General features: G+C 45.4%; 1 protein-coding gene across 2 annotated transcripts in view; it reads right to left on the bottom strand.

Moving 5' to 3' along the window:
- The window catches only part of Lama3 (laminin subunit alpha 3), a 235,761-nt gene that overhangs the window by 35,634 nt on the left and 182,953 nt on the right, over window positions 1-17,174 (bottom strand). For both annotated transcript variants that reach the window (XM_087896244.1, XM_087896245.1), the window contains 13 exons: window positions 16,874-17,041; window positions 15,694-15,890; window positions 14,197-14,313; window positions 13,405-13,559; window positions 12,971-13,112; window positions 12,100-12,202; window positions 10,276-10,392; window positions 10,007-10,186; window positions 8,435-8,577; window positions 3,863-4,033; window positions 1,218-1,369; window positions 910-1,072; window positions 421-554 (listed from right to left, as the gene is read on the bottom strand). In XM_087896244.1, coding sequence (XP_087752370.1) covers window positions 421-554; window positions 910-1,072; window positions 1,218-1,369; window positions 3,863-4,033; window positions 8,435-8,577; window positions 10,007-10,186; window positions 10,276-10,392; window positions 12,100-12,202; window positions 12,971-13,112; window positions 13,405-13,559; window positions 14,197-14,313; window positions 15,694-15,890; window positions 16,874-17,041 — 1,942 coding nt within the window. The remainder of the gene's footprint in view (window positions 1-420; window positions 555-909; window positions 1,073-1,217; window positions 1,370-3,862; window positions 4,034-8,434; window positions 8,578-10,006; window positions 10,187-10,275; window positions 10,393-12,099; window positions 12,203-12,970; window positions 13,113-13,404; window positions 13,560-14,196; window positions 14,314-15,693; window positions 15,891-16,873; window positions 17,042-17,174) is intronic.

A 17,174-nucleotide genomic window follows, 5' to 3' on the forward strand; every position in this document is an offset into this window, starting at 1 on the left:
TTCTTTAGCAAGTATGTGTGTTACATATGTGGGTGCGTGTGCCCCAGTGGAACATGTGGATCAAAGGACAACCTGTGGAGTTCGTTTCCTCCTTTCACCTTTATATGGACGGGGCTCAAGCCCCAGTCCTGAGGCGTGTGCAGCAAATACCACTACCGCTGGAGCCACCTCACAGTCCCCCAAACAGGCCTGCTTCCAGAACCTGAGGAAACCAATCTTAAGTAAACTAGGCAAGATGGGTGTCCTCTGATCTTAGAGGCATAACATGGTGGGTGTTGTCTGCAAACAGAAAGGAAGCAGTTCTGGCCCCAGGCAATGCATTGCAACATCAGCAACCTTGCCTGCCCATCACTGGTCGCTGCACAGCGCTGCCCGTCCCCAGCCCGGTCCTAGGGACAAGGGCCTCCAGGCTTCATTTACCTCCTACAAGGCTCCACTTCAGTTGTGTTGAGATTGAAAGTTGTCTTGAAGTTGTATAAGCTCAGAACATTTTCATTGAGGTCATCTAGTTCGATGCAGCCCTTGTATGGAGGGAACCTCAGTCTGCTAGGCAGCTGCGAGAGAAACAGGGTCATGCAACGCTAAGACTGAGCAGGGAACGTAGCTTAGGGTGAGAATGTGGTTCAGGCTTTGCCATTTAAGAGCCTTCCAAACCCAAGCAAGCTAAATGTTAATCTGTCTGCCCTAGTGTCATCATCTGTAAAATAGGACTGATATTTATTTATAAGTACAGTACATTAAATTAATGCTCTTAAGCTTAAAATGGTGGACAAAGGAAGTACATGTTAGCAGTTCTCACCACGTGTGCTTTACGAGCACATGGTTGATTCACTTTGCCTAGAATGAGTTAAAACAGAGACGTGAAGTCACTGTAAGCACTTCACTCAGCGAGTCAGTACTGATACTTACTTGAAAATCTGGGGGGTAGCCTCCGACATAGAACACAGCAGTTTCTGGATCCAAGTTAAGGAGTGTGTTGCTGCTGTCGCCCTCCATGTCATAGACCTCGGGCGCTCTGGGTTTATTGGATGTGGCTTCCTTGGTGTAATTAAGTTTTGCAAGCTGATAAATTCTGTTGAAAATTAGATAATGAAGTTGTAAGAAAAATGAAAGAATTCAAAGCTGACACGGTAAAAGCATGGCCGAGTGACATCAACCGAAGAGTTTGGTGAGGTTGGCCAGCTTCATGAACAGCAAGAGTCGGTCAAACACCGCACCTCTGGAACTTCACTCGGTCCATAACCGCCTCCTGATTCTCGCTCTCCGTCAGCACCTGGTCTACCTGGACCTCAGCTTCTCGATTCCCCAGATTGTAGACACACGTCAAGCGACCGTCTACAACTGCCATGCCGATGTAGTCCTTGGAGGCCTGGGGACATAAAGGTCACCTCAGAACTCTTTGTTTAAAATGAAACAGCACTGGGGCTTCTTGAAGATATTTTAAAACAGAGATTAAACATGAGGGCTAAGACAGCGAGGCATTATGAAAACATCCCAGAACACACGTGTGGCAAAAACTCAGAACTCTTCAAACATTACAAATCCTCATTTTCCATACCAAGAGGTTCCTAAATGTTTTATTGCACAAATAATGGGTTTTATGCCATAGGCTTTGGGAAGACAGAGTTCATAAGGCGTACCTCTTACAGGCCACTACAGAACCCTGGAGTGGTAATACCGGAGCTGTCACCTGTGTTTTACTGGACTGGGTTACCGACTCCCCCATGGTTCAATCTCCAATCATCTATGAGCACCTACTACAGAGCAAGCAGACTTAACTGCTCATTAGAGTTCATCAGGAAGGGAGGCAAGCCACCCGTCTTCTCTGGGTGCCATGCAGAGTTCTCTGCTATGACATTCCCCATTGTCACACACGGTATGTGTGTCTCTCTCTTCTCTATTAGAATGGGAGAACCTAAGGAAGAAACATCTATAGATAGATAGACAGACAGACAGAGAGATAGATGATAGATAGATGATAGGTAGGTAGATAGATAAATGATAGGTAGGCAGATAGATAGATAGATAGGTAGATAGATAGATTGATAGATAATAGATTATAGGTAGATAGATGATAGATAGATAGATAGACAGACAGACAGATGATAGATAGATAGATAGATAGATAGATAGATAGATAGATAGATAGATGATAAATAGATGATAAATAGGTAAGTAGGTAGATAGATAGATAGATAGACAGACAGACAGATAAGTGATAGACAGACAGACAGATGATAGATAGATAGATAGATGATGGATAGATAGACGAGAGAGAGAGAGAGAGAGAGAGAGAGAGAGAGAGAGAGAGAGAGAGAGAGGCTAAAATGGACAATTTTGACCTTTTTAAGTGTGTTGGCATTCAGGACATTTAAGAAGTAAATTTTAGTTTATAATAAATATCAACATGGCACATAATTAGGGCAGTTGTCCACCTGCATCAACTAGGGGACTAGCTCAGAACCCATGGGGACACTCAGGCCTGCAGTCATTTATGTGAAATGGCAAAGCACTTGCATGTAACCTGTGCACACACTCTTGCAGACTCTAAAACATTTGTAGGCTATTTACACACCCAGTTAATGTGGATGTAATACAAATACTTGGTATACTGCATTGCTTAGGACCCTGATGAAGTAAGATTTTTCTCATTTTGTTTGAGACAGGGTCTCATGTAGCCCTGACTGGCCTACAACCCCCAATGTAGCCCATGGAGGACCTTGGAACTTTTGATCCTCCTGCTTCCGCCCACAGAGCGCTGGGATTAATTACCAGGGTGTGCCACCAGGCCCAGTTTATGCTGTGTTTGAGCTCCGCTCATGCTAGGCAAGCACTCTATGAGCTGAGCTACTAGACGCTTCTCTGAATAGCTTCAATCCATACTTAGAGTCCACAGTGTGGAAGCTGAGACTATAGATGTCTGATTGAATGAGGCACCAACGTGGGCAAGGCATAAAGCTGTCCCATTCTGTCATAGTACAAAACAAGGCTCACTGTGTAAAGAAGCCGAAGACAAAGACCAACAGCGTGAAGCATGTAAGGCAGCTACATTAACAAAGATGTTGGGGTCAAGAATATTTCAGTACTGTCCACTACTGATAACTAAGAGTTTTCTAACCAAGTAGAATTTCTAAGAACTGTATATTATGTTTTTATTACATTTATATATTTATTTATGAGTGTGTGCGTGCACAAATATGATCATCCCCAGAACCATATTTTAGATATTTTTATTTCAACACAGACAGTATTTAACTTTCCCCTTCATTAAAGAAACTTATTTAGAAGGAGAGAGCTGCAAACTAAAGGCTGCTGAAAATGCCTTTGATGGTGGTAGTTTAATGAGTGTAGGGAGAAGAATGGGCAATAGAGAGGTTAGGCTTCGTTTTGCTTCAGGTCTCACTTACATAGGGTCCCTACCCCTCTGATCTGGGGAGTCATCTGTGGCTGGGCCTTCCCAGCAAGCAGAAAGACAAGGTTTAGTGAGGAGCAGCCACTGTTTGTTACCATGGGGAATTGATACTGTTTCCCGGGGAGAAAGCACTAACCTATAACTGTAAGCATGTATGGGCTCACATGTACACACATGTGCCTACATCTTAAGCGCACTGGATAAGGCTTCTCATTGGTGGCTTACACCCATGATGAGCAGGAGGTCCCTCATAGCAGTACCACAGCACTAGGAGGTGACAGCCGAGGATCACACATTCAGAGGGAAGGTGGCTAGTGGAATCTGCCGTCTTTGGGGGATTTCTAACGACAAGCAAGTAAGCAGCAGCAACAGTTCTGTCCCAAGTCTCAAGGTGGCACCACCAGAACCGTTCTATTAGTAAAACAAGAGAAATATCTGAACAATACTTACATCCTTATTTCCGAGGTACATCACAAACATGTCCTCAGTGCCCCCGTTTTCTCTTAAGTCGGGTCTTTGGAGAAACAAAGACAGAGATGTGTACCCCTTTAAGTCTTCTAGGTCATTTGGCAGCCGGACTTGGACACCAGATTTACCATTGAACCTCATGGGAACTGCAACCTGTGAGGAAGAGGAGGACGGGAGGACGAGGTTCCAAACAACCATAACAAAGAGGGTGTGCCCAATGTGCCAGGCTGTTGTGAGAGGCACCAGGGAGGGTGATGTCTCTTGGACCCAGGTTACTTTATTTATTTATTTTGGTTTTTTGAGACAGGGTTTCTCTGTAGCTTTGGGGCCTGTCCTGGAACTCGCTCTTGTAGACCAGGCTGGCCTTGAACTCACAGAGATCCTGCTACCTCTGCCTCTCGAATGTTGGGATTAAAGGCATGTGCCACCACTACCTGGCTATTTTTGTGTGTTTTACATATATACATACATATATGCACACACACACATAAGTCTACATGCACATACACACACACACACGTATGTCTGACACAAAGTCTTACTCTGTAGACCAGGCTGGCTTCAGACTCATAGAGATCCACCTGTCTGCCCCTCCAGAGTGCTGGGATTAAAGACTGTACCACCATAGCCAGCTTGGACCCAGGTTATAAATTTATGAAGCTGTCTGCAGAGCCATCTATTCTTTATGTGAATTGACTGAGCGACACTAAAAAGCCAACTTAGTCTTCTGTGAAACGATGGTGGTGGTGGTGGTGGTGATAGTGGTGGTGGTGGTGGTGGTGGTGGTGGTGGTGGTGGTGGTGGTGATGGTGGTGATGGTGGTGGTGGTGGCGGTGATGATGGTGGTGATGGTGGCGGTGATGGTGGTGGTGATGGTGGTGGTGGTGGCGGTGGTGGTGGTGATGGTGATGGTGATGATGGTGGTGGTGGTGGTGGTGGTGGTGATGGTGGTGGTGGTGGTGGTGGTGGTGGTGATGGTGGTGGTGATGGTGATGATGGTGGTGATGGTGATGGTGATGATGGTGGTGATGGTGGTGGTGGTGGTGGTGGTGATGGTGATAGTGGTGGTGGTGATGGTGATGATGGTGATGATGGTGGTGATGATGGTGGTGATGGTGATGGTGGTGGTGATGGTGGTGATGATGGTGGTGATGATGGTGGTGATGATGGTGGTGATGATGGTGGTGATGGTGGTGGTGGTGGTGGTGATGATAGTGATAGTGGTGGTGGTGGCAGTAATGGTGATAGTGGTGGTGGTGGTGGTGGTGGTGGCGGTGATGATGGTGGTGATGGTGATGGTGATCGTGATGGCATTTAATAGCAATTCCTACCCCACAGTTAATGCTCATGGATTTAATGCTCACAGAACCCCTTATGACAGTGCTTATGGTTGAAATGCGAGACATTAAAATATTTTGAATAAGGGTTTCTTTTGTTGTTGAGACAGTGTTTAGTGGTTTAGGCTGGCATCAGGCTTACTCTACATCTCAGGATGACTTTGAATCTGTGATCCTTCTACTGTCATCCTCTAAGTGCTATGGTCACAGGCATGGCCCACAATACCTAGCTCTCTAAGGTACTTTTTCAAAGGGAATTGATTGCCAATGAGTATGTTACATACTATGCCTGCATTTATTACAGACATTTAGAATTGAATATGCATGTGTGTGGTAAGATATGGCTCAGTCAGTAAAGGGCTTGCAGACAAGCATGAGAACCTGAGTCTAGATCCCTAGTATCAACATAAAGCAAAAACAAAAACCAGGTTCAGTAATGCATGTCTGTAATCCCGGCACAGTGGAGGAGCCCTTGGGTTTACTGGCTAGACAATCTAAGTGAGTTAGCAAGCTCCAGCTTCAGAGAGAGACTGTCTCCAGATATAAGGTAGAGAGCAACTGAGGAAGATCTCTGGCACACACTCGTGAGCACACACACACACTGACACACACTCGTGAGCACACACACACACTGACACACACTCGTGAGCATACACACATACTGACACACACCCGTGAGCACACACACACATACTGACACACACCCGTGAGCACACACACACACATACTGACACACACCCATGAGCACACACACACTGACACACATTCGTGAGCACACACACTGACACACACTCGTGAGCACACACACATACTGACACACACCCGTGAGCACACACACACACTGACACACACCCGTGAGCACACACACATACTGACACACACCCGTGAGCACACACACACATACTGACACACACCCATGAGCACACACACACTGACACACACTCGTGAGCACACACACACTGACATACACTCGTGAGCACACACACATACTGACACACACCCGTGAGCACACACACACACTGACACACACCCGTGAGCACACACACATACTGACACACACCCGTGAGCACACACACACACACTGACACACACCCATGAGCACACACACATACTGACACACACCCGTGAGCACACATACACATACTGACACACACCCATGAGCACACACACACACATACTGACACACACCCGTGAGCACACACACACATACTGACACACACCCGTGAGCACACACACACACATACTGACACACACCCGTGAGCACACACACACATACTGACACACACTCGTGAGCATACACACACATACTGACACACACTCGTGAGCACACACACATACTGACACACTCGTGAGCACACACACTGGCACACACTCGTGAGCACACACACTGGCATTAGGATTCTAGGCTGTGCTTCTCAGATAACCTGTGATAGAGGCCCTGTCCTGCTCTCCTCCTCCAATCTGTCATCAATCAATATGTCTATAACATTAAAATTACTAGAAAAGTAAATAAGGAAGTGATATGAAACAGAAGTTCACCAAACCATGCGGTTCAAAGAATTAAAACTTTACAGACATTTCTGTTTAATATCATATAGATATTAAGAACTGTCAGCAAGAGTCATCCAATTAGAACAGGTCTGTGGACCACCACTGGTCAGGTCCAGTCTAAAACACAGAAAACAAATATCCTCTAGCAATCAAAAGAATAACTATCTTGGAATGATACTCCAACGACACCAACACATGCTTTATCTGTCCAGCACTAGAGTGTTTCCTGACACCTTAGTCATGTGATGTGCGGCCAGGGTCCTCTCACACACGTTGTGAGCTCACAAGAGAACTCTCTCTTCCACGCGCCACCTGCCCTACAGTAGACCCACCCACACTGCTGAGTCTCCTCCTGGCCAGCTGGTTGGCTTCCTGTCCCCTGGGGAACTCACCTTTGTTTTTTAAAATGAAAAGACACTGTGTGTGGACAGTAAAAGATGGAGACTACACACCTGCGTTTATGTCCCCACCTTAAGAAAGGAAGCCTACCTGATAGCGTTTTCCTGCGGCCTCCTCTCCCTTCACAGCCACCACCCTGGAGCTGGGATCTTAAGCAATGCTCATGCAGGTTTTACTGTTTTCACTACCTAGACCTCATCTAGGACTCTAGATGTGTCTACTTCCTGTCTAGAACTCACCTGTGATCTAGATGTCTCTACTTCCTGTCTAGACCTCATCTACGACTCTAGATGTGTCTACTTCCTGTCTAGAACTCACCTGTGATCTAGATGTGTCTACTTCCTGTCTAGATCTCATCTACGACTCTAGATGTGTCTACTTCCTGTCTAGACCTCATCTATGACTCTAGATGTGTCTACTTCCTGTCTAGACCTCACCTGTGATCTAGATGTGTCTTCTTCCTGTCTAGACCTCATCTACGACTCTAGATGTGTCTACTTCCTGTCAGTTACAGCTACTCTACTTTTCACACTTAAATATTTCCATGTAAATGATATATGGCCATACTTTTACAATTTGATTTCTTGATACTATATTTGTAGGTTGATCCGGGTGATATGAATGAATCCAGCTCATTAGAATTTACTACTAAAAACAGTTGGCTTTTTCTTTTAAAACATGATTACATAATATTGTGACAAGCATCCCTTGTATAGGGTGTGTTTGTGTGTGCCTGTGTCTGTATGGATTGTGTGTGTGTGTGTGTGTGTGCAGGTGCACATGCCTGATTGTGAGCAGAGACCAGAGGAGAAGGTAAGGTGTCCTGCTCTATAGAGTTTGACTTATTCCTTGAGAAAGGGTCTTTCTCTGAGCTTGGGGCTAGGTTGGCGGCCATCAAGTCCCAGTGACCCTCCTGTCCCCACCCAGACCACAGTGCTCCTGTGTCCTCCAACTCCACAAAGATGGACTTTCAAACTGGAAGAGTCTAGGTCCTGACCACAGAACCGTCACTCCACCTCACAATTACAGTTAAAAGTGAGGCCCGAGAGAAACTCCTTCCTGTTTATGTGAACTCAAACTTTATCAGTTTGTGTCTGATAAAACACAAAATTTAGGTCACTAAGACCATGTACATTTTGAAGGTGACAAAAGGAAGCTAAACTTCATTTAACATCAGAATCCAGAGAAGACAGACAACAAGCACTTGTATAGATGAAAGCCTCCCTGTCCAGGTGATTGCAGCAGCTATGGCAGCATGGAAACCCACCTTATTGGCAGCATCTCTGGCCTGATGAATGAGTTCTCGGATTCGGTCCACATTGTCAGAGATATTTCCCAGGGGCAGCAATTGTTGGTTGATGCTTTCAATCTTGATAAAAAGATCGGGCAACTTCTTGGTTAATTTCTTTACTGTTGATGAAATGAGAAAATGGAAATTTTAATAGTATATTGAGAAAAGGTTGAACGCAGGTGTTCTTATGGGAATATTTGTTCTGGAAATCCTGGGAACAAGATGGACTATAACCAGACAAGACTCATCTAAATTCATTACAGATTTCTGTAATGATGTAGGTATCAATTTTTTCCTTGGTTAATATGGGAAAATATTTCTTTTCTTATCCTTTAATAGCAATCATACAAATAAATCATGATTAAGAACTTCCACAGTACAAGAAGGAGGAGGAGATGGACGAGGTGGAGGAGAAGGGGAAATAAAATAAAACCTCTAGGTCATGCAGGGACTGGGAATGTGGCTGAGTTGGTAAAGTAACTGGCTATGCAAACACAAGTACTTGAGTTCAGACCCCGAGACCCATAAAAGGAGCTGGGCACAGCAGCGTGTGTCCAGCACTGAAAGGTGGAGATAGGAGAATTGGTGAGATTGCTGACAGCTAATCTGCATCATCTCCAGGTATGAACTCCAGCTTCCATGAGAGACCCTGCCTCAGAAAATAAAGTGGATGAGTTGGGGAGACGGCCCAGCGCTGCTGTTCAAGAATGAGGACCTGAATGTAGTCTCAGAACCCACATAAACACCAAATGTGGTGAATGTGGGGCTCCTAGAAGGTGGGGACACATAGGACTCCTCAGAAGTTCACAGGCCAGTTAGTGTGGCACACACAGAGTGAACAACAAGGGACCCTGCCTCAAAACAAAGTGGAAGACAAGGACCAGCCCTCAAAACTGTCTTCTGGCTGGGCGTGGTAGCACAAGTCTTTATCTCAGCACTCGGGAGGCAGAGGCAGGTGGACCTCTGAGTTCAAGGTCAGCCTGGTCTACAGAGTGTGTTCCAGGACAGCCAGGGGTACACAGAGAAACCATGTCTCAAACACACACACATATGCACACACACACACACACACACACACACATACACACACACACACACACAAATTGTAAGAGACAGGAAGGACATAGGGCATGTGGTACATGTCTTTAATCCTATCACTAAGGAATCAGAGACAGGCAGATCTTTAAGTTCAAGGGCAGCTTGCTATACATATTAAGCTTCAGGGCAGTCAGGTATATATGGGAAATACTATACACTGAGACCTTGTCTCTGGGGGGGGGAGATGAGGAGGAAAATGACTGAAGAATTAGCATGAACTTCTGGCATCTGTTCACCTGTATACACTCATGAACACACAAGCAAGCTCATACACCATATACACACCATACACACACAGGGAAAAGGAGATATTCTCCCTGCCTCTCTAACACAACATCCTGATATTTGAATAGATCTCATAATTCTAATTTGAGGTCAGACTTTACCAGAAAGGAGCAGCGATGGATCAAGGCCTTAGCAATGGAGAACGTCGTGAAGACATCCTGATACCTGAACTGTTGGCATCGGCCAGAGCCTTGCTGAAGTCCTCATGTCGCGTGCTTCCGTAGCTATCCTTAATGCGTCCCAAGTCTGTCTGGATGGGGTTGAGCCCGTCCAGAACCTCGCTTGTTATACCATTGGCCTTCCTGACCATGCTCCTCGCACCATGGATCACACTCTCAATATCACCTAGAACACACAGAAGTAGGGAGGGAGGCATAAGGACCTGGACATTCTTCCCAAGAACCGGTGAAACTATGGTCTAGGGTGATGATTACCTCTCTGTAACCCATGGAGACTGTCACGGACAGCAGTGAGGTTGGCATCGAGCAGGTTCTTCTGCACTGAGACGGTATTCAGGGTTTGGTGTAGGCTGCTGAGAGCTGGACCGACTTCTAAATGAAGGCATGAAGGAAGGAAACACCAAGAGGCAATTACTTCATGGAGATGGATCTTCTGTGGGTATTTGTGGCCTCTGAAGTGGGCAATGTTTGCAGACCATTGAATATGCATGCATACCTTAGCCATCACCCCACCAATGCCGCTGCAGTACCTATCCCCACAGCTGTGGGGTCTCTGGATACAGAGGCTGGAAGAGCAGTTTACCAGAGCCTTGTGGTGATTGGCTTCTTAAAAGGACACACAAAGATGCAGAATAACCCAGGGGACATCTAGACTTCCACTCTGACCTGAACAGAGGAGGCTTGCTGAAGGGCTGTCCCAACATACAGTCTGTGGCTGGCACTGCCCGGGACTTACGGTTACCAACACACATTCAATGAATGAATGAATATTTGGATGAGCAAATGAACAATGCAGAAGAATGACTTGCAGCCAAGGCGAGGCTGTTCCTGAGAAAGCCTCATGCAGAGGACTCAACGTGAGTGTTTGCTTCTGTTCCTGCAGAACAATGCAAGGACCTGTCCCTAGGTTTCCCTGAGAGATGTTCAACGTGACACATCAAAAATAAATTGATGAAGAAAATGGTACAATCCTCATCCCTAGCTAGCAATGCAGCCATCTTTGAGACGTAGAAAGTAACCAGCCAGCGTATTAACACCATGCTGGTGACTCATGGCTTCTTAGGATTCCAGCAACACAGTCAATACCCCAACCTACTTAGAACACCCGTCGTGGCCACAGCCACACGTCACTCTAGCTCTGAAGAGGTGGAGATAGGAGGATTGATAGAGGGAGTGCTTAGCACGTTCAAGGCTCAAGTCTGATTAACAGCACCATCAAAAAAAAATATATGAGCAAGCAACTGCAAAAGCTCCATGCCAATCCAACTCTAAGCCCAGTGTTATAAAGAAGGCAGACATAATTCCATAAAATCTTAATGTTGATTAATGATTGCATATCAGAACATACTTTTTGTGCATTTGATTTTCAAAAATATTTAGTACATAAATAAGAGTCTTCATCCAGTCCTCAGAATGGACTCAGTAGCTGAGCAAGGACTGAGAGCCCAGACGCCCGCCTGGCCATGGCTTCCTGCAGGAGACCAGAAAATTTCGAGAGGCAGCATTTTCAAAGCTTGGGGATTGCTGGCTTTCAAATGGCTGTAGTTCCTGTGTTTCAAAGTCTCTACCCCTGAACTATGCCCCCATGTTAAGACAATTTAATTATGTTTAAGTACATGAGATGAAAAATTACCAAAAATAAAATAAATTGTTAAAATTTTCTTATGGCTCATGTTGGCAGTGATTATTTTTTGATACTTTGAGTTGCTAAGCTTTTAGGACTTAGGGTAACTTGAAGCAGTTGCTGTAATGATCTAGAATAAACGGCCTTCGTATGTGGCTTCCCACTGCCAGAATTACCAGTGTATTAATTAAGTGTATCTCCAAAGTCAGGCCCAGGAAGGCTAGCATTCTCAACTTCTTCATCTACATAAGACCCACGTCAGGTTCATGCAGAATGGATAGGGGCTGTTTAGGACTCTTGGTAAATACATGACACCAAATAACATAAACCACGAGTGGAGAAGTGCCGTTTGCATTGACAGTGGGATCAGAACACACTTTTGCATCAGACCGTCCCCACATTCCCACAGGTTGATTAAAGTCCTTGATTCTCCCTGCCATCCACCCTCCTAATACCTTGCTGGAGCCTTTTCTGTGTGACCTTGGCTTCGTTCAACAGCTCATCGCTGTCAGAGCTCAGAGTCTTAGCTTTTCTTGGGAGATCTTCCTTTATCAGGGTCTGAAAGCAAAATATTTATCAGCCTTTGAGCAGACACTGTCTTAGCAAACGCAGAGTAAGATTTTTCACCTTAGCCCCTAATCCCTTGTCTTTAATCTTTAGAGAACAAGATTTGAAAGAGATGAATGACACGCTGTTGACTAATGATGCGGTTAGGACTCTGGGCAGATGTGCGCCTGTGGCTTGGGGAGCTGGGCTGATCTCAGTGACAGATGCCTAAGCTTGCACAAAACCCCTGCAATCATTTAGTTGCCTTGAGGCGTTCAAGCTTTGGAGCCTGGTCTTTCAAAGATCAGCTTCCCAACTCTATTATTTAGTGTTCTATCCTTTATATCTTGGCTATAGGGACATTATACAGTATAGTAAAGATCCTGTGGGCTTCTGTAGACATGCCCAGATTTAAGACCCAATTGCTTAAAAAAAATGGCAAACCAGATAATTCTAAAAATCTTTCTTTTGGTAATAAACATCAACCATTAAGGCATAAAAACACCTACTTTAAAGGAGGATAAACTATTTGTTTAGTTTCAAAATAACACTGGTATGTTTTTCTGATTGTACAAATACATTCTATATTACACTCCTGATATCAAATAGTCAGTAAATGCAGAAATGATCCAAACCAAGAACAAACTCAAGTCAATTACGTATAACAAGCTCTGATTTTGAATAAATAATATTTTTCATACTGTCCCATGCATGGGAGAGTAAGCAAACAAATTGCCCCCAGAGCCAGTCCAGCAAGCCAGGGCAGCTCCAGGTACCCACTTGGAGGGCAGACTCCGAGGCGCTGGTGGCCTTGTTGGCTGCATCCTCCGCTGCTCTGATGGCATTGAGGATGTTCTCATAGGCAGTGGCAGCATCCACAGCACAGCGTACCAGCTCATCCCCGCTGGTATTTCTCTTTATCCTGGAAGATGATACAGGATGAGTATAGGCCCTACAGCATCCTTTCTCTGCCTGGGGCGGATATTCTCCCAGTGACGGCACTATGCTGTGCACTTGCCATTCTGTACACAGGACACAACCGGGAGACAGATCTCATTGCAAGTCTGGATTTGACTTGGACTATGGGTTCTGGATGGGGCTTTGGCCTTGATCCAGCCCTCTACCCTGCTCCCAGGTCCCAACCAGCCCAGTGAAGACCTTGCTTGGTGCTCAATTGACCCATGATGCCTGGACCTCTGCAGTCAGGCACTCACTCTTCCAGCTGCTTGGCCAGCTCCTGTAGAGACTGCGCATGCTTCTCGGCCTCCACCACTACGGATGCTTTGCTGGCCGATCTGGAGAGTTCTCGCACTTTGTCGCTTAGTTCCTGTCTTGCTCCATTTAAAGCTGTAGCTAAGCCTTCGTACTCCTATTTTATTCAAATTAAACAACATAAATTTAAGCAGTGAGCATGTATGCCATTTTCTCAAACTCCCTCATAAATTATGTTTCTCATGAGAATTTATATTTTCTAAGTCATTTTTATCATATCAGTTTATCCTGAGTTCAGACAGTGGCATTGACTATAATCCAAGTTTTGTCACCATCTTGAATATCTTCCTTCCAATGGGCACCATCTTTATAAGGTTTATGGAGTTCCAATGTCATCCTCAAGATGAGGCTCTGATAAGTGAAGGGCTTCTAATGATATAGAAACAGACACGGGAAAGATTCTTTCGAAATGCCCATAAGGCTGCTAAGAAGTCTGTCAGCCTTTTATCAAGTCTCTGATGCCTTCCACTAAGAAAGGCATGTTTGGTAGTTTTAAGACAGCATTGCAATGCTTTTTTTTTTACTTGCTCATTGCAGACAAATGAGGTAATGTTGGTAGGCTTAAGGCTCCCCAGCACTCATACCCCCTCCCAGCAGAGAGCTGCTGTTATTATTTGGGGGTGCAGAGTTCTCTCTAAAAAGGATAAGCTCAAATTAAAAGTCAGTAGGTTTGCCTACTCCTAACAATAGCATTTGACTGGTTTGGATGTTTCTAGAAAACCAGTGTCTGCTACCTTCTGGCTTTTGTCCATTTGCTGCAGGAGATTGTTGGTCTGCAGTAGGGAAGAGTCTGCCGTGGACAGGTACTTGGCAAAGTCGTTCTTCAGAGAATTCATTTCTCTCATTTGTCTCTGGAGAGAATAAAAGAGCCCATGTGCACATACTCCATGACACATTAGCAGAAAGCACAGACAAACTTACAGGACAACTGCAAATAAGACAAAGTCAAATGTTTTCTTGAAGCCGACAATAGCCTAGCTTGCTGCAAGTGATTGATGGGGCCTGGGTTCCCGCTGTGTGTTGCTGTGTTACTACGGTACCCTCTGCTACCGTGGCTGAAGAGGTCTCATACACTGGGCAACTCCACCGGTGAGGTGGGGCATGTTACTAAGATCTGCTTTGGAGAACAGAACATAAGATTTCAACTAAATAAATGAACTAGGACCAATCACCTCCACACATCAGTCCTAGTAAGTGTGTGGTGGGCACAAATGAGAGATGGCCCAGGGCAGAAGTATGCCAGGCTGGAAGGCTAGGAGGCTGGGGCTCACACTGCTGGAGCCTGCCCTCTTCCTTGGCATAGCAGAGATGCAAACAGAGGCTCTGCTCTCCAGGACTGCACTGCACTGAGCATGTCACCCACTAAGGCAATACTGGTTGTCTTTCTCCTCTTTGAGCGCCAATCCACATTATTCAACTCTGGTCTGTCGTTTCACAATCCTTCATGTTTGTTTTGTTTTGTTTCTTTTTTTCTGCTGTTGTTTTGATGTAGGATATTAGCCATTAAAAATATAAACAATAGGGCTGAGGTGTTGACTTGATGTTAAAACAATTGCCTGACATGGGACCCCAGGGCTGACTCCAAATGCAGCCAAAAAGAAAGTCTCTGCCTGCCTGCCATCCACCCATCCACCCATCCATCCATCCATCCATCCATCCATCCATCCATCCATCCATCCATTCATCCACCCACCCACCCATCCACCCATCCATTCATCCACCCACCCACCCACCCACCCATCCATTCATCCATCCATCTATCTACCTATCTATTGACTGATCTATCTATCGATCTATCGCGTGTGTATGTGTGACTGTGTGTAACTGTGTGTCGCTGTGCATGTGTGTGTTTGTCTGTGTGCATCTCTCTTGTATGTGTTTGTGTGTGCTGAAACCTTAGTCTCTAAATTCTGCCATCATAATGGCGTGTGGCCTATATATATATATTTCTGCCTCTTTCCTATATACAGGTAAATAAATGTTTTGATCGCCTGTGTTGGTGATTATTATAATATCTAACACAGTGTTAATAAAAACACATTGGATGTGACTTGATGGCTCTCTCATCCAATCAGCAACGTCATTCCTCTGATGCCCTCCATCTCTGTCAGTGGACTCAGAATCCTCTGGTAGCCGGGAAGCAAAATGACTACTCTTCCTCGCTCCTGTTTGATCAGGGTCTGAGGTGGGTAACCTGGACCGGTGCCCACTCCTGCCTCCCTGTGGCTCACCTGGATGGCTCCCAGAGCCCCCTCGTTTTCACGGTTGAGGCCAGTGGCCTGCTTTGTCTGGGCAGCTGCACCCTGGAGGACGGCACGCAGCTGCTGAAGTTTGGCTTCATAATCACTTAACGAATCCCGAATGTTCTTTAGCAGTCCATTGTTTTCCACCTGGTGGGTTTCCAGCCAGGCCCTGACCCGGTTCAGCACTGCAACACATAATTTATGATTTCACCTGAGAGATGAGTTTATTGAAGCTCGGTGCCAGAACTACAGGAAGAGAGCCAGCTCCTGCTCGCTCCATGATTCCCACAGCCTTGGAGGGAGCAGGAAGGCAAAGCAGGGCTTATGTAGACCTATCATGTGCACTCACACACTGACTTGTGTGGTTGCTATGACAAGCGCGTGAGAACAGTAGGTGTTCTGAGAACATCAGCTGATGATTAGAGACAGATTCATGGGTGAATGGCCTTAGATGTAGGACTTGAACAGACTAGAAGGCCATGATTCTTCTGCTGCTAAAAGCAAATATTAATGCTGATTAGCACAAATGTTACATATCAACTACAACCTGTACATGTGCCCTAGATACAACATTTTATCAGAGAATACATATCCATTCTGAAAGATATGTGTTAAATTAATTTTGTTATTTTGACCCAATGAAGCATTTTCTCTACTTAAAACCTTTATATATACCTAATCAAATTCTTGAATATTTGGCTTGAGGCTTTGTTTTATAATAATAGTGCCAATGTAAACTTGTGATTAAAAAATTCAGCAGTGGTAAAATAATAATTCTTAAAAATGGTTTTATGAAGCTATGCTTGGTGCTCATGCGAGTAATCCCAACTCTTGTGAGGCGGAGGTATAGCCTGAGCTAAGAGTGAGACTTTGCCTCAAAGAGAAAAAAGTGGGGGGGCGCAAGGCACTAATGTTTGCATTTTAGAACCATTTTTGAGGTCATTTGCACTGTGGTAGGGCGCCATGCCTCTCAGAAACCTGCAGAGAATTCTGCTCCAAGGGCAGAAGGGGCAGCCCCATTCCCACTGCGGATCCTAGCAGCAAGGTTTGCTGAACTGAGTGAGACCTTCCTCCTGCTGCCCAGAGCTTAGAAAACTGCTAAGACTGCGCTTAGAAAACTGTATTTCGAGTTGATTAGAGGAAACACAGGAATCGGGGCTGGACTTACAGCGCTGGGCTTCTGTTTTCTCGGCCTCTGCTTCTCTGAGGTGGTTTCTGAAGTCTCGGCCCCGAAGCTCCCGCATCATGCGTTGGGCTTCTGCCATCTGCCTGGACCAGTCACCCGCCGGCACATCCATTCCTTCTCCGCCTGGCCTAGCGATCTGCTTCAGGAGAACTGGAAAACACCAAGGAGCTCATTAAACTGGGGGCTCTAGGAGGTTTGCAGAGTCCTGTTCACCTTTAAGTATCACCGTGGGATCTTCTTTCCTAATTCTGAGCTCTCAAAAATAAGCTCTTTATTCGGTATA

The sequence above is a fragment of the Myodes glareolus genome, chromosome 13 (assembly GCF_982192425.1).
Source record: "Myodes glareolus chromosome 13, mMyoGla1.1, whole genome shotgun sequence".
NCBI classification, from domain to species: domain Eukaryota; kingdom Metazoa; phylum Chordata; class Mammalia; order Rodentia; family Cricetidae; genus Myodes; species Myodes glareolus.